A 22,127-nucleotide genomic window follows, 5' to 3' on the forward strand; every position below is an offset into this window, starting at 1 on the left:
TTGATCAAATACTTATTTTCCACCATAATTTACCAATAAATTCATTAAAAATCCTACAATGGGATTTTTTGGATTTTTTTTCTCATTGTCTCTCATAGTTGAAGTGTACCTATGATGAAAATTACAGGCCTCTCTCATCTTTTTGAACTTGCATAATTGGTGGCTGACTAAATAATTTTTTGCCCCACTGTAGCTATAGCTCGTTAAATAGACAGCAAGCTAGCTAGAGTTAAAAGACGGATTGGCAATGCTGCGCACCCCCAGAAAAATGTATGGATGTAACATTACTTTAGACAGCTAGAAAGACAAAAATAAAAACAGTTTATTTGATCTGTTCAGTAATAGAAAAGCAATGTCTGTTGATTTTCTGCCCAGCAGGTTTTTGAGTTCTCATCATCTCTGAAAAGCCAGGGCGATGTTGATATGTGATTTCCCCAGCCTTCATGTCACTTTTTTTGAAACTAAGCTGGCATCACTCCGCTGTCTCTTGGGCTTACTGGTGAAGATGCAGGACAGGGTAACGTTTAATCGCAGCATCTTGTTTCTCCATTCTTGGTTTCATGTTTTTTAATTTGGACGATGAGTGGTAGGCAGGGGCAGTCTGCATCATATCACCTGACTTCTAGTGTCATAGGCATACTTTTCCCAATTCGTGCCCGACCAAGGGATTTTTATTTAGCCTTTCAAAGCTTTGAGTTGTACTGCTACATTTCCTTCTTTGGGGCTCATTGAATGAATCCTACCAGTTTAGGGTGGTCAATTATAGCACTTTCAATGCAAAAAGGTTACACATTGTACCTTTATATGCCTTAATGTTTCTGTTAAGAATATTTATATTAAATATACATTTCCAGTTCATTAATTACATTTATCAAAAACCTAGTCAAACCCTTTTGTTTCCAGATACTGGTCATATATTTTACAAGGTCTTTTAAATGTTCTTTACCAGTGCCGAGGTAAGGACGAGGTAATGTTCTTTATGTCTTGTTACTTTGACACATCCATTACCCTCACTGGATCTCCGGTGTTTCTGTCCTGATGTTCCCCCCTGAGACACCATTCCCCCGATTAAGGATTTCAAGTATATTCTCTGCCTTGGCCTTTTTCTTCATGTCAAACAGGATCTTGATCAGCTTCTCTGAGGAGTTCCTTAGGCCCTCCCTCTCCACCCAGGCTTTCAGTAAACTGATGCACTGCTCTTGGCAGTTATTTGGATAGTTAATTTGGTGGCTTTGTATGTTGGTATCAGACATCCCACTGCGCTCAGCTACCTGTTTCATGTCCAACCACCCCAATTTCTCTGCAATGTCGTAGATGTGTGGCTGGAGGTCAAGACCTGAAATAAAAGACAAAATGGGGATTGTACGGAATACTTATACTGGGATTCATTCAAACCTGCCATCAAACGGCAATGCAATGCCCATACACATACAGTGGGGAGAACAAGTATTTGATAACTTGCAAAATTGGCAGTGTTTCCGACTTACAAAGCATGTAGAGGGCTGTCATTTTTATCATAGGTACACTTTAACCGTGAGACAGAAAATCACATTTTTTAAATAATTAATTTGCATTTTATTACATGACATAAGTATTTGATCACCTAGCAACCAGTAAGAATTACAGCTCTCACAGACCTGTTAGTTTTTCTTTAAGAAGCCCTCCTGTTCTCCACTCATTACCTGTATTAACTGCACCTGTTTGAACTTGTTGCCTGTATAAAAGACACCTGTCCACTCACTCAATCAAACAGACTCCAACCTCTCCACAATGGCCAAGGTCAGAGAGCTGTGTAAGGACATCAGGGATAAAATTGTAGACCTGCACAAGGCTGGGATGGGCTACAGGACAATAGGCAAGCATCTTGGTGATGGATGGATGGGGCCATGTATCGCGAGATCTTGGCCAACAACCTCCTTCCCTGAGTAAGAGCATTGAATATGGGTCATGGGTCTTCCAGCATGACAACGACCCGAAACACACAGCCAGGGCAACTAAGGAGTGGCTCCGTAAGAAGCATCTCAAGGTCCTGGAGTGGCCTAGCCAGTCACTTGACCTGAACCCAATAGAAAATCTATGGAGGGAGCTGAAAGTCCGTATTGCCCATCGACAGCCCCGAAACCTGAAGGATCTCGAGAAGGTCTGTATGGAAGAATGGGCCAAAATCCCTGCTGCAGTGTGTGCAAACCTGGTCAAGAACTACAGGAAACTTATGATCTCTGTAATTGCAAACAAAGGTTTCTGTACCAAATATTAAGGTCTGCTTTTCTGATATATCAAATACTTATGTCATGCAATAAAATGCAAATTAATTACTTAAAAATCATATAGTGTGATTTTCTGGATTTCCCACTACATGCTTTGTAAGTGGGAAAACCTGCAAAATCGTCCGTGTATCAAATACTTGTTCTCCCCACTGTAAGTCAGAGGAAAGGGCGAGTGGCATGATCCAGTAGGATTCTAAGGCTTTAAGGTACATGAGACCACTCTGAGTAAATTCAACCATTGATAGGATTCTAGAAGTTTGATTGAAATGTACAATTTGAAATGGCATACTTTAGGGTCATAAGAGTATACTCTGGTCAAACATATATACTCTGGACATATTGACGATCTGCTTACCTTTTGGAAGCAGCTGTAGCTGTAAATTGGAGGGGGAAAACAAATGTTTAATGGGTAAATTTAGATGACAATGTAAGCATTAACACACATCAGCCTGCGTTGACAGGGAATTACAGCACACATCAGCAGTGTGAGAAGGTACAAAGCCGAAGTTAGAATTATTTCACAATAATAATAACACATTGAATTTTAAGTGCCTCAAGAAACCCATGGACAATGTACAGCGAAAACAAATAAACAAACACAAAACAAGAAGAACCAGAAAATCTATTAAAGAAAATATAATAAATCTATGAACCACAGCTGAAGCTAACTGAGGTTCAAGCTACAGTACACAGAGGGAAAACCAGCATGAATAAACCTTTTTTGAAGGTGGTGATGGAATCAGAGTTGCAAGTGGCTGATGGGAGAGTTCCAGAATTAAGGGGCCACAATACTGAATGCTCGGACCCATGTTACAGAGCGTAGTTTTTGGAATGGTGAGAAGTCTAGTGTCAGAAGAGCGGTGCTCATTTTAAAACGAAAACAGGGCCCATGGCATTCCTTTTTAAGCTAACTGACCCTTGATGAACGCCCGCTTTTACAAGTCTCAGTCAAAAATAATAATGGTTACGCTGAACAAGATGGATAACCTGTTTGGATAATCATGACTTGATTTTTCAGTTTGTCATTATGGTGTTACTGACAAATAATTCCAGACAATTCAAAATAATGAACACGGTTTGCTATATGAATCATTGTCAATAGGATAAATCCTAAACAAACACACAGGCAGCTGTTTATGGGATAAAAAACCTGTTCTGTACATTACTTTGAAACAAGAAAAGAAACCAGGCAAGGCTAGTTCTGCCAGCCCGCCATAAGAATGGATAAATGTTATTGCCCTGGCTGGATTCGATCCGTGGTTTAGTATGTGACAGACCGCGTCTGTAACGACTACGATACTTAAACAGCGGGTGTGAGTGCACGTGATATGTGTGTAGTGATGTGGTGTCTGTTTACTTGCACTGTCAAACCATTTAGTCGAAACTTCACGGTTCCCTACATTAGTTAACATCCAAACCAACAACAGGTAATACAGGATCGCTTCCTTACATTCAAAACGTTAAATTAGAAAGAGATTACTGTAGATGGCTAGCTAATAGCTATACAGTAAACTATAATGAAAACAATGACTCTAATCACTCCATGGCTTTTCGTTTCTTTATAAAACAAATAGACAGTTGAATGGCTAACCACTACACCAAGTGAACTACGCTATGTAAATTGATAATGAGAGCAATATGAACAAATTTGTTTGACCAATGGCAAGGTTTGAACGCCAGTCACCAACCTGACAGTCCACGTCTTTATCCACTATGCTATGCTGGGGACGGTCAGCTAATAACTTTATAGTACCTATGATGAAAACAATTACTCAAATCACTCCATAGTTTATTTCTTTAGAAAACAAACAGACAGTTGAATAGCTAACCACTACGTAATTTCAACTACACTATGTAAAATCTAAAACGAGAGCAATATGTTCATTGCTGGTGCAGTTCGTCCATCACAATATAATGCAAAGTTATAGTCTATCCTGAACAAATTGTAATGCCTAATTTGTTAGGTCGGTGGCGAGGATGGCCTGCGTGACAGTCCGTGTCTCTAACCACTACCCTATTTAACAATTGTCTGTTGGTCAGTGACATTCGCTCTTCTTGGTCGCCTCCGCTGACGCGGTCCAGCAAAAAGGTATTCAGTAAAGGGACACAATGATCTCATCCATTGTGTCATCCCAGCGTTTCTCAGGCTCAAGGTGCATATTTGTATTTGAAGCAGCTTTTTCAGAGACAGAGTGGAGTAGTGCAAGATAATTACCTCTACTTCCGGTGGTCTCTGGGTAGGATTCACAGGATTTGTTGATGTTTCTAACAAAGCAAATACATATTTTCATATGAAAGACAAAAAAAAAACTATGTTGATACTTTTGCAAAGGGAGCCTTTTAACAAACAAAACTGATGTCTGCTCCTTTCAAGTAGTTAACCACCCCATACAGGCAATTTAGCATAGCCTAAATCAAGCAGAACAACCCAAATGCTTACCAAAACAGTCTTTCTTTTTCCATAAGTAAAAGAAGACAGCGATGCAGACAAGGATGCAGACCACGACTGGAATAAGTACTAGAAGGATTCTTCCTGGAACAAAGAAATGGGACAAATGTGTGATTTTAATATATAGATCAAAAATATGAAAACACATTACAAATCACTAATGCATAAAAATGAGATTATTTTACCCAAACCTCCATGTTCTTTGACGTCACTGCATTTGGTGTCGTTTGTGGCCGTACAGGGTACCTCAATGCCTTCATCCCCACATCTTGAAGAGAAATTATAAGATTTGATTCAGGTCTCTTCATAAACCATAACAATGTGTATTTTAAAGCCAGTCATGTAAAGTTGATGTAAATGTAGAATGTGGCTGATGATCCAAATTGGCCCCTTGTCTAGTGGCCTCTGGGAATTAGGTATTTGGGAGAACAAAAGCTAAAGACAAATTACACATGCTCCAGACTTGTATCAGAGATGCTATGATCTGGTACAAGCAATATTACCGTACCTACCGTGTACAGTGTTACAATAAGACCAGAAGATGGAATGACAGTGATTAGACTGGTGTACCAAATACTTAGACTCAACCAGTATCGTTACAGATATGTACATATTAAAAACATTATCCTTCCTCCCCAGGAACTCTGTCTTTCCTCTTCCTCAACTGTCAGCCCTCCCTTGGTCAATCGTCAGCCCTCCTTTGGTCAATCGTCAGCCCTCCCTTGGTCAATCGTCAGCCCTCCCCTGGTCAACAGTCAGCCCTCCCCTGGTCAACAGTCAGCCCTCCCCTGGTCAACAGTCAGCCCTCCCCTGGTCAACAGTCAGCCCTCCCCTGGTCAACAGTCAGCCCTCCCCTGGTCAACAGTCAGCCCTCCCCTGGTCAACCGTCAGCCCTCCCCTGGTCAACCGTCAGCCCTCCCCTGGTCAACCGTCAGCCCTCCCCTGGTCAACCGTCAGCCCTCCCCTGGTCAACCGTCAGCCCTCCCCTGGTCAACCGTCAGCCCTCCCGTGGTCAACCGTCAGCCCTCCCGTGGTCAACCGTCAGCCCTCCCGTGGTCAACCGTCAGCCCTCCCGTGGTCAACCGTCAGCCCTCCCCTGGTCAAACGTCAGCCCTCCCCAGCTCAACCGTCAGCCCTCCCCAGCTCAACCGTCAGCCCTCCCCAGCTCAATCAGCAGCCCTCCTCTTGTCAATCGCCAGCCATCCCATTTTCGATTGACTTTTCGGAGGCAGTACTGTTGCGGAAGTTGTTTTTAGCATTCGTTTTTGTTTAAGTGTTTTGTATACGACCTTGACAACAGTTATTTGTCTGTAACTACAGGGTAACAGAAAAGTCAACTACCACATGCATAGTATTTGTAATTAAAAAATACACATTAGTGACCTGCAATATACTTTGCCTTCTTACCAGCAAACATGGGTTTGAGGACACGCTCCTTCCCAGCAGTGTTTCGTCAACAGAAAGTGATTAAAATAAAAAAATTGAAACGATTTTTAAAATACCTACATTTCAGTGGCCATTGACGAGAAGATAACTGACAAAATAGATCCAGAATTGACAATAACTAAAAGAAACCTACTTTAATTTTGGTTGACAAAAAAGAGAAGACAAAAGTCTTGTAATAACGACCATAATTGGATCAGAGGATTTTGGAAAGAGATCTTCTCAGTGTTTTTTGTCCAATCAAAAGCATGAATGGGAATTACCAGAGTTGTTTTTATCTTTCTAATCGCAATGCTATTATTGGTGGAAAAGAAATGTCATGCCCTGGTCATTCCAAAGACACCTCTGACTGTTTGCTGCCAATTTGGCAGCAAAGGACTGACAGGGTTCACTACGACTGCTCTCCAAGTACAATCTCGGGATCCCCCAGCCAGAGCTGGCAAATGTGGCTCGGGAAAGGGAAGTTTGGGGTCCCCTGCTGGAGCTGCTGCCCCCGCAACCTGATACCGGATAAGTGGATGAGAGATGAGAGTACAGCTCGCATAAACTATTTTTCTTCCGTATGGAATTAAGTATACGCAATGCTTAATAAAAAAGTTTATAGCCCCACTACAAGATGAATAATGTTGCTTGGTAAATAGTGAATGGTAAGTCAGTGAATGGTTTTGCATTAATTCTTACCCATTATCTGCTGCAGATAAATGTGTTCTTCCACCAATTTAAGAGAATCATCCAATAAGGTTTATGCAGATTTTTTTTTTGCTTCCCAGACATGCACACATTCAGGCATGAACTTTTCTACAGTGCAACACAATAATTAGTGCGTTATCCGTAATTAATTAGTTATCCTTTTTTCACCATTATATGGGTTCTTTGTCTATTTTAGATTGTTTAGTGGGAAGAAGGGTGTTTAAGGCACACCAGTCACTGTAATCTGTTGTACTTACATATTACATGGGTGGCAGGAGCTGCAGGATTCCCTGCCATCCACACAGAAAAAGCCTTCCTGGCATTGACATACTGTGTTCTGATAGATGGTGCATTTGTTCACCTCCACCAGATTGACTGCAAAGAAGAAACACCAGAGTGAGTATTATGTAAATGCACTTTAATTACAGTTGTAACGGCAACGTATACTGCAGACAAAGGTCGTGATCAATGGAAACATTGCACATTCAGGGCCTTCCTTGTTGAAATGTTATCTGATGATTTGGCAAAGCGACTAGATAATTGATTTGCTTCTGGATTAATTTGTCTACAGTTATTTTTATGATCTGAAGTTTGATTTCAGTAGAACAACAGGCAAAACAACAGGCAAAAAACAATATAGATATGACTCCAGTGTTTGCATTGGTGATAGCCAGTTACCAAGCTAAAGCTAATGTGAGCAGTCCCAAATTCCATGCACACAACATTTTACGATTGTTCAAATAACAGAAAACTATCAAATGAAATGTTTTTGAATAATCAGTGATATTTGACCAATTAAAACCTGTTGGAATTCCCCGGCCACCGACGGGCCGTCGCATTGTGAAGTAAACTGTGCAGTGTACACAACGGCTGTGTGTACATTGGTACACATGCCACATATCTTTTGAAAGTTACGATTCTTGTGATTCTAATGATGTAAACCGTTTCAAGATACAATCAACACAGCATGTCCAATAAACGTCTTTGTCAGACCACCAACATACAAACAACAATGAAACTGAGACAACTCACCTATGTTGCCCCATAGTAGTCCACTGATGTCCACTTATGATAACCATGAACATCCACTGACTCTTGTTGCATCATTTCAAAGTACACTGCAGATGTGCCTAATCTTTCACATTTTCTCTGTCATTACTTCAGTTCACACGTACATATTTCTGATAGGCTATCTTAGTGTTTACTTTGGATATGCCTTGATCTGGCGTTTTAGGCTAATTTTACAGGATTCTTAATGGGCTAATTTAGAAAACACAAAAAAGTGTTCTACAGCTATGGTGATAGGCTACATGTTGCATTTCTTAAATTGGCAAATGTTATCTCAGAACATTAAATCCATTAGAAAGGCAAGCTCTGCCCTTTCCACTGACTGAACTCATTTCTATTCTGTTTAGAGTCAGTTTGCACTGTGCTGTGTACTACACATCAATCAACGAGATCTTCAGTTTCCTGCCAATTTCTCACATGGAATAGCCTTCATTTCTCAGAACAACAATAGACTGACGGGTTTCAGTAGAAAGTTAATTGTTTCTGGCAATTTTGAGCCTGTAATCAAACCAGGGTCGAAGGTAACTTTTTTTCTCACTGGCCCTATTGGGTCAGTTGATCTGAAATCTACTGACCCGGACAGAATTTCCACTGTGATTCGCATCACCTTATTCATTTGGAGCAATACACACAACATGCTGCAGGGACTTAGCATGGCTGTCTAGAGCATGTTTTCAGTAGTTGTTGGTTCACTTGAAAAATGAAAAACCCTGCCTTATCCGCGTTCATCAGGAACGCACCACATATATGGCTGAACATGTGTCCCTTGCCATTATTGTTCGCACCCTAGGATACTGTTCTTTCCAGAAAAACTAAAATGATTGCGTTTGCTTTGCCTTGTACAATGCCATGTTTGGGTCCTGCTCTATAATGCAGTATGACCTATAATAAAAACAGACGAGCCATTGAATATCACTGATCAAAAAGACGACAACGGTATTGTTGCACACAGAGGGGGGAGATGGAGTTGTACAGACACATTTTAATGTGAAAACAAGCAAAAATTGAAGAGGGAAGAGAGTGTCAACATTTTCATATGGGCCATTTCTACAATACTGTGACAGAGATGGGAGGTCAGCCTCGTGGAAGAGGGGTGAGGGTGGGGAGGCAGGGGAAGGGGACAAAACAGGGGAAGAGGAGGCCAAGTACATAGGCAGATCCCTGATGAAATCAGGGCTACAAGTGTGGATCACGTTGTCAATCACGGCCTCACAATGGCTGAGGCTGGTCGTAGGGTGCAGCCAAATGTTGGGAGAACCACTGTCAATTCAATTATTCAAACATTTCGTCGGGAGAACAGGTGTGTATAAATGGACAGTAATTCAGCACTAAACAATCTGCAAGCTTTATGTATGACACAATGACAGTAGTGCAGTGCAGTGGGACAATAACTTGTCGCTGTATATTTTACATTTAGACATACAGCTTTACTGCATCACACATTTAGTGTATTGTAGTGTACAGTAAAGATTTGCCATATTTACTGTAATTTCACTCTGCACCACACAGGATTGCAAGACAAGGTGGAATTTTTACTCCGATTTACTCCGCAACAAGAGGAAGCCATTTGTGCAATGGTGATTGCAAACAATGCCATAAGGTTGAGAGATACAAAGTGCTGTTACAGAGGATGACAACGTCTTTGGGAATATTGAATCTGTTTCAGTCGCTACAATTGACAGAGTGCTCAGGAGGAATGAAATGCACATGAAACAATTGTACAATGTGCCATTTGAACGGAACAGCGACAGAGTGAAGGAGATCCGTCACCAGTATGTACAGGTAAAACATGTATGTGTTCTATGCATATTCTAATGTTCAGTGCTGTAAACTGTTTACTTTGTGTAGTGACATGCACTACACTTACATGACAGTTCTTTGTATGTGTATTCACAGTGCATACTGTACAATATATTGTCCAAAATGCATTATGTTACACAGGTAAAGTTGTTCTCACTCCCTCTTCTGTAATAAAGCATCTACTGGAGCTGGAGGCCAGGGAAACGCTGCACACATTCATATACCTTGATAAGGCGGGTTTCAATCTGGCAAAAGGTAGAAAACGTAGAAGGAATCGCATTGGACAGAGAGCAACCATTGATTGCCCTGGCCAACAAGAAGGGAATATTACAAACCCGATTCCAAAAAAGTTGGGACACTGTACAAATTGTGAGTAAAAAAGGAATGGAATAATTTACAAATCTCATAAACTTATATTTAATTCACAATAGAATATAGATAACATATCGAAGGTTGAAAGTGAGACATTTTGTAATGTCATGCCAAATATTGGCTCATTTTGGATTTCATGAGAGCTACACATTCCAAAAACGTTGGGACAGGTAGCAATAAGAGGCCAGAAAATTTAAATGTACAGATAAGGAACAGCTGGAGGACCAATTTGCAATTTATTATGTCAATTGGCAACATGATATGGTATAAAAAGAGCCTCTCAGAGTGGCAGTGTCTCTCAGAAGTCAAGATGGGCAGAGGATCACCAATTCCCCCAATGCTGCGGTGAAAAATTGTGGAACAATATCAGAAAGGAGTTCCTCAGAGAAAAATTGCAAAGAGTTTGAAGATATCATCATCGACAGTGCATAATATCATCCAAAGATTCAGAGAATCTGGAACAATCTCTGTGCGTAAGGGTCAAGGGCGGAAAACCATACTGGATGCCCGTGATCTTCGGGCCCTCAGATGGCACTGCATCACATACAGGAATGATACTGTAATGGAAATCACAACATGGGCTCAGGAATACTTCCAGAAAACCGTGCCATTCGCCGTTGCCGGTTCAAACTCTATAGGTCAAAAAAGAAGCCGTATCTAAACAGGATCCAGAAGCGCAGGCGTTTTCTCTGGGCCAAGGATCATTTAAAATGGACTGTGGCAAAGTGGAAAAGTGTTCTGTGGTCAGACGAATCAAAATTTGAAGTTCATTTTGGAAAAATGGATGCCATGTCATCCAGACTAAAGAGGACAAGGACAACCCAAGTTGTTATCAGCGCTCAGTTCAGAAGCCTGCATCTCTGATGGTATGGGGTTGCACAAGTGCGTGTGGCATGGGCAGCCTACACATCTGGAAAGGCACCATCAATGCTGACAGTTATATCCAAGTTCTAGAACAACATATGCTCCCATCCAGACGTTGTCTCTTTCAGGGAAGACCTTGCATTTTCCAACATGACAATGCCGGACCACATACTGCATCAATTACAATGTCATGGCTGCATAGAAGGATCCGGGTACTGAAATGGCCAGCCTGCAGTCCAGATCTTTCACCCATAGAAAACATTTGGCACATCATAAAGAGGAAGGTGCAACAAAGAAGACTTAAGACAGTTGAGCAACTAGAAGCCTGTATTAGACAAGAATGGGACAACATTCCTATTCAGAAACTTGAGCAACTTGTCTCCTCAGTCCCCAGATGTTTGCAGTCTGTTATAAAAAGAAGAGGGGATGCCACACAGTGGTAAACATGGCCTTGTCCCAACTTTTTTGAGATGTGTTGATGCCATGAAATTTAAAATCAACTTCCCTTAAAGTGATACATTTTCTCAGTTTAAACATTTGATAAGTCATCTATGTTGTATTAGCATTGCAAAGAGCATATGCAGTGAAAATTTGAAAAATACATATTCAGTGTCTTGTACTCATTTACCTCACTAAATACAGTAATGTGTAACTTTACTGTTTTTTCAAATGGCTGTGCAAATAGTATAAAGTGCTGTCTTGAGCATTTTCAAGTAGTGTCACCAAGATCTGACTTTTTTGCATTGGAAAACATTTACAGAGTAAACCGTCATAATGAAAACATGACAAAGCCATTTGACTATCTTGTTCATAAACAATGGTGTCAGGGCTTTTCATCTTGATGACACTGACACTTTCATTGACATGAATACTTGCTTTTGAGGAATGAGCTATCCATTTTGAGCAACTGACACGCTTTTGCAGGTTATCAACTAGGTTTTGCAGTTTGTACTAATTGTTTTGAGAACTGCATTAACTGTTGTGCAAATGTAAATAGTGATGTGAGAAATGCACCAAAGCAACTGTAATACAGGTAATGAGTGGAGAACAGGAGGGCTTCTTAAAGAAAAACTAACAGGTCTGTGAGAGCCGGAATTCTTATTAGTTGGTAGGTGATCAAATACTTATATCATGCAATAAAATGCAAATTAATTATTTAAAAATCATACAATGTGATTTTCTGGATTTTTGTTTTAGATTCCGTCTCTCATAGTTGAAGTGTACCTACGATAAAAATTACAGACCTCTACATGCTTTGTAAGTAGGAAAACCTGCAAAATCGGCAGTGTATCAAATACTTGTTCTCCCCACTGTATCAGATAAACAGCCATAGACTCCAATCTACCAGGCTCTAGTCCAGATAAGTCCCACCAAGCGAACCCTCTGACTGAAACAATGCGAAAAAAAATTTGTTGACCGAAGGAAAATATGTCAAAAAATTTGTAAATATAAGGTTCAGATCCATAAATAAAATTACCATTTGTAAATGTTAAGCAACAGTTGTAAATATTTTACAGACGTTTTCTTTTGCAAAATATGGTTCACATATTTCATATTTTATTTGCAGATAATGTTTTTATTTACAAAATAATTTTTCACATTTACAAATCCTATTTTAATTTGTGAGTTGTGATGAATATACGCACAGATTTTCTATTTATATTTACAAATATTAAGACACTTCTATCCATAGATTTGTTCCCGGTTGAAGGGAACATCCAAATACTGAACAGATTGTATTGCTGTGCCAATACAATGATTTTATCTTTTTTTCACAATATTGTATCAATATTCTGATCTCTAGAATCAATGTTTATTTATTTTTTATGCTGTCGACAGCCTTTCAAATTACTGTAGCGGCCGCTGAATGAGTGTGTTACTTCGACAATAATATTTGTGTAAATATCCCAAAATCTACCTGATAAAAGCCGGTTATTGTATTCCCATGGATGACGTCATTAATAAGAAACTAGAAAAGGGTATTCTGTCATTTGACTTTTTTTGGTTTTATTAATTTCATTACTCAAAATGCTAGCGCCAAAGCGGCCACTACTTTTAATTTTAGAAGAGATTGTTTCTGTGTTGATTGATGATAAGAAGTTAGAAACGTCCTTGCTCTTTGAAAGCAATAATGACATTGAGGTGAGTAACAAACTGTTGATATTAGTTTAGTGTTATCCATGTTTTATGCTGTGAAATATTGGTAGTATGTTTTAGATAACAACAGCAATCCTGTCGTGATAACTTGATAGACAAGCATATCAGCTGTGGAGCTCGTGGTTGGTAGCTCGGTCTTGTAATAGAAAGCGTAGCAGTAGCTGTGTAGTAGGCTAACTTTTGGTTGTTTTCTCGCATTTCTTTCCAATTTCATTCGAATATGGAAAATGCCATTGCTAACTAGACAACTAGTCAGGTTTGTTTAGTCTGTCAGACTAAAATAAAGTTGTCTGCCCGCAAAAGTATTTCGCTTGTGCAGTAACAAGCTGTCCCATTCACTATCTACAGTAGGAAAGAGTGGAGGCAGTAATGTTGTGCTTCGCTGACAAAGTTGTCTCTTGATCGCCATTATGCACATCCATGCACACTGTACTTTTGATCACTTTGATGTTATTTTAATGGCCAAATTCTTTCACTTTTATTTCAAAAACAAGAATATTTCTAGTTGACCCCAAACTTTTGTTACGGTAATTTTGAATTAAGGTACATTTGAGAAATGTCTGTCTTTCTATTGGCTGGTATTGAAATCTTTACTTTGATTGTGACACACATGTCTGTATGATATCAGAGGATTAACAGGTATTTGGGCCATGTCCTCCTGCCTAGACGAAGGGTGTCAGTCTTTTGTTCCTCAGGAATGTGGTCCTTGGGGGGAGTAAAGTAAGTTGGCCCCTTTGGGTAAACACTACAGTAAACATTATGGCAGAAAGGATAAGGTGGGGGGACAGCCCACCCTTTGGGTAAAACCTATGTGACGCAGGACAGATGGCAGCATCTTACCACACCCCTTTTTCTATGTAATAAATACTGTAGAAATTATGTTTTGAGTCAGAGACTCCTCGGATGATTATGTCTGTAAGCGTTTGACGCGTCTCTCATTTGCAAATGATTTAATAAATGAACTGTTAATTTGTGCCAAGAGTATTTCGTCTCTGTACTTCCTTCTAAATGAGTTCTGATCGTCACACTTTTGAACGGTAATGTACCTCTAGTACACATTTGAGTCAGGAAAATGTATATGCAGTATATAGAGACATACCATTTGGGTTACAGGATGTGCAGGGCTCACAGGACTTCAGGATGTTAGCGTGGCTATTGTAAGTCTTTCCTGGAACACAGTACTGACAGTTTGTGTCATTTTCGTTCTTACTGCAGGGGCTTTCCTGGTATTGGCCTGTACAGGGGTAATAAATTACCAAGACACAGTAACAGGTTAAGACATACGGTAGGCCAATATACTATAGAATACTGTATAATCATATTATTCATGCAGTTGACAGAAGTTGACAGGAAAAATGTATATACATCAAGTGAATCACCCAAAATGTAAATACACTTTTGCTGCTATTGAGGTGTCATTTTATTTCAGGAAAAAATTTTATAATCTTAGGTTCTTACCCGGAGCACACGGACAGCATGACTTCCCATCATCCTGAGGTTTTATTTCATATTCACAACTCTGCCGCTTTGCTCTGTGAGGTTTTGGACAAACCATAGACTGCAATGAAATTATAGTACTTTATGAAACGTATATTGAGTGTATCTCTTATTCATCTGTGTAAATACATTTTACTATGAAGTAAAGCCAGGAAAATGAAATGAATCAGGAAATATCCCCTTTTCCTAAGGGACTTTTTTAAGTACCTTATTGGCTTAAGTGTTTTTAAGTACAATAACCCATTGCAAACATGTCAAATGTAGTATTTTTTTAAAGGCTCAGGATTACGTTTTTGGGGGTACATTTTGAATGAGAATACTTTTTCCCCCCCCGAAAAGGCTTCTCAAGAAGGTCCATAGGCTAACTGTAATGATTCAACAACAAACATGCGGACAAGTCCCAACATGTACAAACACTGAAAAGTGAAACGTATTCAACTCCGTGATCGGAATTTCACGGAGTTATAGAGAAACATTTCTCATACAGTGGTAATGACAGTCAGCGATAAATTGTATGTTTGTAAGAGTATTAGACTTCGGGTTTACTTTGTTTCTTCCACATGAAAAGGTTTGACAAAATTGCTACCAGTTTAGCCATCCATTCTAATTATATGACATAGTTAAACTTATTCAAACTACAGGCCCTATGTCAGCGATGATAAACATTGAGCGCAAAACTCACCGAACTGTACAAGACCAGTAGTAGCACAATCTTCTTGGTCATTTTACTTAACAACAAAACAACTGCAGTTTGGAAAGCCGGACATACTACTGTACAGGATTGCCAGGAATCCTTAACAGTATACTGGCCAAACGACCTGGAAAACCCCCTTTTTACTATACAACCCTATCTGTAAATCGACTCGCCCAAGACAATTTCTCCTTCCCTATCTGGCAACACTGAACATTAGACTAGTATTCTGCATGCAGCATTAACGATGACGTCATTATCGTATTGTAATGAGGAAACCTTCAGAATAAATGCGCCATTGTCAGTATATTGCATAGTGTATAATGCAGTGGTGTCAAACCGGTTCCACGGAGGGCCGAGTGTCTGCAGGTTTTCACTCACCTTGTACTTAATTGACTAATTAGGTCACTAATTGGTTAGTTTCTCCCATCACCTGGTTGTTTTTAGGTCTGAACTGGGAAACAATTTATTGGAAAAACCAAAAACCTGCAGACACTCGGCCCTCCATGGAATTGGTTTGACACCCCTGATATAGAGTGTCAGTTCATGAAGGAAAATACAGGGTATAGCCAGCAGCACTTTCTTAGACACCTACTCCATTGACACCAGTTCAGTACACTGTAAGACAAATACAGCAATGCAAATTGCCTTATAAAAAACAGACGTTGTGCCGTGGAACATGGCTTTCGAGAATTACTCACTAGGGTATAAAGAATTCATATAGTGTAAATTCATAGGGGAGAATAGAAGGTATATCCAGCAAGGCTCCAAGGATATGCCTCCCCCCAGGGTTGGGTAGGTTACTTTTTAAATGTAATCCATTACAGTTACAAGTTACCTTGTAATCATTAACGTAATTTATGGATTACTGAAACTCAGTAACACTGATTACTTTTAGATTATTTTCATATTAAGAGGCATTATAAAACAAATAGGAATAACCTATAACCAATTGAAAACCTTTTGCGGGATCAAGCAATGTTTACATAGATGGCCAAAAACAGAATTAGCATTTTACCTCATGGGTTGGGTACAGTCCCTTTGGAAAGGGTTTCTAAACCATTGCTTTCTACTTCAATATAATCCGGCTACATCTCTACACTAAAGGTCTGTCAGATCTTCAGTCATTCCAATTAATCTAATAACCCTAGATCTTCCAATATCAGACTTTTTATCTGAACATAACCCAAAATCATAGGATGTGTTAGCCTATTCTGTTATTTGTGTTATTATGTAATTGCTTCAAAACATTGTTGAAAAATAAATGTCAATTGCTCGAAAAGGGTATTGACATTGTATATGAAAATCAAGATATCTGTAGCTTTTCACACGTACACATAATCTGTAGTCTGATGTTCTGCTCCACGACCACCAACATTTTCAAAATGCTGCACAAACCCCCGGCATGTGAATGCAGGTTTGCAATCATGAACACCTGCACACAAATAAAGTTGTACCCGCGCAAACGTGACCTGCGATTATTAGGCCCATTTTTAAAATGCAAATTAAATAAACAGTGATTATAAACATGCACTCAGCTTAAAGTCAATGTCGTCAGCAGCCAAAGTTGTGATAAACCAATTAACACAACTTTGTGAGATGCAAAGCAAGCAGACTCACATGGCCCAGCCCTTCTGTATGGACGGAATTGAGATGGCAGCGTCCAAATGCAAAACATCCTAATTTGACAGAGCAGGCCCGGTGCCACGAGGGGGCAAGAGGGGGCTTAGCCCCGTCAGTTGAATTTTCTGCCCCCCCCCCCACCCAGTTTAAGTTATAAATTCTCTATAGAAAAATGTTATTTTCTGCCCCCTCAGTCACTTCATCCTGTGGCAGAGTGCTTCCCAACAAACCTTTTCTCCTCAAATGTCGGGGGAAATTCCATGTTTTATCTTGAAAGCAGCGCCATGTTACAGCTATCTAACAAATAGTTGCCTAATCTTCTAGACAATTGTTCAGTGCAACTCTTCCTGGCTGTGTTTTTCAGTGCATTTGACAAACCTTGAAACTTGAAAAAGATATAACCCCAGGTAGGCCTATAATGCCTATCATTGTTCTGAGAGATGCGTCGAGTAGATATCTAAATCACATTTTATATGGGTAGGCTAATATTATCGTAGATATATTCTGTTTTCAGCCATCCAACCAAGCAAAACCAGAGAAAATTATAGTAGCGCTTCATCAGTCAAAAATCTGATTATGGGCGCCCACCTTTGCACACATGATGATCACACACACAACAAATGAGGGGCGCAATTGTTATTTTGGTTCCAATACTGTTGTTTTTAAAACATGAAATGAAAAAAATCTAACATGCAACTTTATTGCAAATTATTTCACGCGACTATTATTTTTCTATTGAAGTAATCCAAAAGTAAACATAATTTTTTTCAAGTATTTGTAATTCGGTTTTAGTTGGTATTCGGTTTTAGTTGGTAACATAACGCATTACAGTTACTATTAGTAACTTTTTTGCAATCCGTTACTCCCCAAATCTGGCCTCCCCAGACCATCACCGACCCATCGCCAAACCAGTCATGCTGAATGATGTTGCAGGTAGCATAAGGTTCACATTTTAACGTCTGTCACATGCTCAGTGTGAATCTGTGAAGAGAAAGGGGCACCAATCGCAGACCTGACAATTCTTGTGTTCTCGGGCGAATGACAAATGAGCTGCACAGGGCAGGGCTTTGAGCACAGGTCGCACTAGAGATGTCAGGCCCTCATGACACCCTCATAGAGTCTGTTTCTGTCAGTTTGGTCAGAAACATGCCCACCAGTAGCCCACTGGAGGTCATTTTGTAGGGCTTTGGCAGTGCTCCTCCTGTTCCTCCTCACACAAAGGAGCAGATACCGGTCCTGCTGCTGGGTTGATGCCCTTCTATGGCCCTGTCCAGCTCTCGTCGTGTAACGGGCGTCTCCAGGTATCTCCTCCATGCTCTAGCGACTGTACTGGGAGTCACAGCAAACCTTCTTACAACAGCATGAATGGATGTACCATCCTGGAGGAGCTGGACTACCTGTGCAACCTTAATGGGCCTCATGCTACCAGCAGTGACAGGATACTAGCAAAACGCAAAACTAGAGAAGAATCGGTCTGGAAAGATAAGGAAAGAGTGATTGTCTATGGCCACCACCTGTAAAACAATTCCCTTTTTGGGGGCTGTCTTGCTATTGCACCTTTTGTCACTTTCATATGCACCAAAACAGGTGACATTGTTTCACAATCGCTTATGCTTCTTAACTGGACAGATTGATATCCCTGAAGTTTAATTGACTTGGTGTTATACTGTGATGATTACGTGTTCCCTTAATTGTTTTGAGCAGTGTATATACAATACATACATGTATTATAATTTAACATCACAGTTAATTGTTATCTTTGGAAATAAATAAATATACATTTGCAGAGTATTTAAAGTACTATCCTGTAACTTCTTACATTAGACCATAGCCATTTTGTACTCTTAAATTAATAAATTATTGAAAACTAAATGGATTTGTTTGTTATTATTCTGAGTACAGTCATTTTATGCCTTATGCTATGCATGACTGTGGTTATTTATAAAATGTTAAGGAAATGTAACGGGTATAAGTACTGAAATGCCACTTCTACCATATCTTTGTGTTGTAGATTGTTTAGAACAGGTCACAGTTAAGAGAACAAATTGCTACATTCTGATTCATAGGGTCTCTTACACATCAGCCCATCTACTGTTCTATTATCTGTGATTGAAACTGTGTCCCAGTTGCTATTTTTACTATAAAACCCTATCTGTAAATCCACCTGCCCAAGCCCATTTTTGCCCACACACTGTCATTAAAAATAGCCCAACTGGGCAGGAAACCGGTCCATCTGGCAACACTGTGCACAGAAAATCTACAGTCAAATGGGGGAGGGTGTTGATTGGTTGTTCAAATTGGTTGTTCAGAATTCTGATTGGCCAAGCTTGAAATCCAGCTCCAAGAGACCCTCCCTGAATTTGGGTGGAAGTGTCTGGGGAAAAGATTATTGACATTTTATCTAACATGGCACTCCGTTGAACAAGTTCTGTTGATGGTGATAGTAGAATTGTTTCGGTGCCCAACAATGGTGCCCAATTTTTTATTGCTCCCCAATAATGTTTATACATGGAGCAATATGGTGTCTCCAAATTATGTTGGGTGCAACCTCCACTGTATAGGGAAATGCTCCAGTTCTTTCCTTGACCTTTGCAGGTGTCCACTTCTGGTTTCCTCTGCAGTCCCTGGCGAGTATAGTTCCTCCTACTTCCAACTGACGCGTTACCCCTCTCCCAGGGATTGCATAACCTGCTGGTCACACACGGTCCTCCTCAGGTTTGGTTTGAGAAGATCTAGCCTGGAACATAGACGACGGCCAAGCATCGTAGGTGTCTGGTTAGTAGCATGGTTGGTGTTACGATAAGCAAACAGGAAGTTGGTCAGCTTTTGTTCCAGTGTGAGACGTTCATCCATCATGGCACATATAGAGCATTCTTCAGGCTCTGCACAAACCTCTCCACTAGGCCATTAGTGGAGGGATGAAATGGAGCTGAAGTCACATATTTAATTCTGTTGTTTTTCAGAAACCTCAGAAACTGTTCTGATGTGAACTAAGGACCATTGTCACTCACTAATTTCTCAGGGACTCCTGTTCTTGGAAAAATCCCCCTCAACACATCGGTGGTGTGTGTAGAAGTGGTAGAGGTCATGTTGAATACCTCTGGCCACTTTGAACACTCATCAACAGCCACCAGAAATATTGTGCACATAAAGGGTCCTGAAAGGTCGATATGGATACGTTGCCATGGTGATGCAGGCCATTCCCAAGGGTAAAGGGATGCTGCTTTTGACATCTTCTGCACGTTGGCATCCAGAGAGGCGCATGGCGAGTTGCTTGATCTGCTGATCTATTCTTGGTCACGAAAACAAAACTCCTTGCAAGTCACTTCATCTTCACCACTCCTAAATGTCCCACATGACTGTCCAGTGCCAGTTCGGGTTGGGTCGGGTTGCTTCTGGTTTCTCTCTGTATCATTTCTGCAGTGACGAGAAGACTCTGAATCTGAGTGAGGGAAACCACATCGATTGGTGTGTCATCATTAGCTGGCTTCATTTCGTTGCTCTCCAGTGGTAAATGCAATAATCTGTCTTTGTTGGTGTGTTATTTTAAACCCCAATCTTGGATCTGCATCTTCCGGGGAAAAGAGCCCATCCCTGCATCCTTGCAGCTGCTGTTACAGGAATCCCCTTCTGTGGATTAAACATGGAAACCAATGGCTGATGATCAGTGATGAGGGTAAACTCTGTCCCGTATAAGTACTGATTGAACTGCTTAACTAAACGCCTCCTGATCGATCTGAGCATGGTTCTTTTCGGCAACAGAGAGAGAGCGGGATGCAATAGCTATTGTCCACTCATTACCATCTCTCATGACATGCAACATGACTGCCCCAATGCCATAAGGTGAAGCATTACATGCTAGCCTCACTGGTTTGTGTGAATCAAAATGAATCAACACTGTGTATGACGTCACCAACCACTTTGCTTCATGGAATTCTGTCCAGGTCCATTTTCTCCCTGCCTGCAATAGCTCATTAAGTGGATGGAGTACTGTAGCTAGGTTTGGTAAGAATTTGTTGTAATAGATGACAAACCCTTGAGCGCAACTGTGACAGATCTTTTGACCATGGGGCCTCTGCAACGGCCCATATTTTCCCTTGTAGTCCTCTCACATTGATTTTATGTCCACTGTGTGCGATACTTGTCTTGAAGAACTCACACTTATCACATCTTGCGCAAAGCCCATAATCCTCTGGTATTTTCAAGAACAGTGTGAGGTTCTCCAGGTGAATTTGGTCATTTTTCCCAGTAACAATAATCTAAGTAACATTGAGTGCCTGGACAGCCTTGTAACACCTGGTCCATTGCTCTTTGCCACTGTGCTGGTACAGACGCAATGGCAAAAACGAGCCTGTTGTAGCAATACAACCCCTTGTGTGTGTTGATACTAAGAAACACTGTGGAGTCTTCTTCTAACTTCATACATTTCAAATACATTTGTCTTATTACTTTCTGGGGGGGGGGCTTCTTCAATATGTCTCCAAATATGTAGTATGTAAATAAGCCCTCACTTAGGTCTATATTACGTTTTATTCTCTCTCATAATGTAAATGAGGGCTTTCAAAATACTAATCCTGTGATGTTAATGTATGCAAAACTTTTAAATCATATCATAGTTTGACTAGACAATGCTAAAAAGAATTTACAGTACTTCTGATTGAATTGGGGCCTTATTTTTTTTTACAAATATTCAGCATTACCTTCATATGCCATCTATATAATGTTTTTTGGCATATGATTGTGGGCTGTGCAGATGGCTAGCAGATTATGCAGACTGAGCACGCTTTCAATAGGGCATCTGTAGATGTTCTTCAGCATTTTATGTTGAAGGATTTATTAGGCACCTCTCCGACAACACCATAACCTTTTTCCTAAAGGCTGTGTCAATGTGGCTTTAAAATTTCACATAGCCATACAAACAGGCTATAGATTTGTCTAAAAGTCCTGAAAATGTTTCCAATGTGACCATAATGTGACAACATAAAGACAAGTCATATAATAGTGCTGAGAACAACCCATAAAATTACATGGTCCTCAGTAATATCATGGTACTTACAACTATACAACTCAGAGCACATACCTTTGTGGTCTTTGAATGTGGTAGTGAGTCCCATCTCAACCACATTCCTAATACTAATGAACATCAAATTAAGTTACTTCAGCATTTACCGCAACAAAATCGAAGGCTACTAAATGTACTGTTGTG

At 40.2% G+C, this 22,127-nt stretch overlaps 1 protein-coding gene across 2 annotated transcripts; it reads right to left on the reverse strand.

The window, feature by feature from the left end:
- Positions 1 to 306: 306 nt before the first annotated feature.
- Positions 307 to 15,551, reverse strand: fas (Fas cell surface death receptor). 2 transcript variants are annotated; one of them, XM_010891388.5, is made up of 9 exons: positions 15,290 to 15,551; positions 14,569 to 14,668; positions 14,210 to 14,344; positions 7,107 to 7,224; positions 4,902 to 4,984; positions 4,708 to 4,800; positions 4,483 to 4,532; positions 2,623 to 2,641; positions 307 to 1,336 (listed from the first exon to the last, which is right to left on the reverse strand). In XM_010891388.5, exons 1-9 carry the CDS (start codon positions 15,329 to 15,331, stop codon positions 1,011 to 1,013), a joined length of 966 nt encoding a protein of 321 aa, XP_010889690.2. In that variant the 5' UTR covers positions 15,332 to 15,551; the 3' UTR covers positions 307 to 1,010. The 2 variants fall into 2 exon arrangements, with proteins under 2 accessions (XP_010889690.2, XP_010889692.2); XM_010891390.5 differs by having other exon boundaries at positions 4,908 to 4,984; positions 15,290 to 15,550.
- Positions 15,552 to 22,127: the final 6,576 nt, after the last annotated feature.

This window comes from Esox lucius, chromosome 2 (assembly GCF_011004845.1).
Source record: "Esox lucius isolate fEsoLuc1 chromosome 2, fEsoLuc1.pri, whole genome shotgun sequence".
Classification (NCBI taxonomy): domain Eukaryota; kingdom Metazoa; phylum Chordata; class Actinopteri; order Esociformes; family Esocidae; genus Esox; species Esox lucius.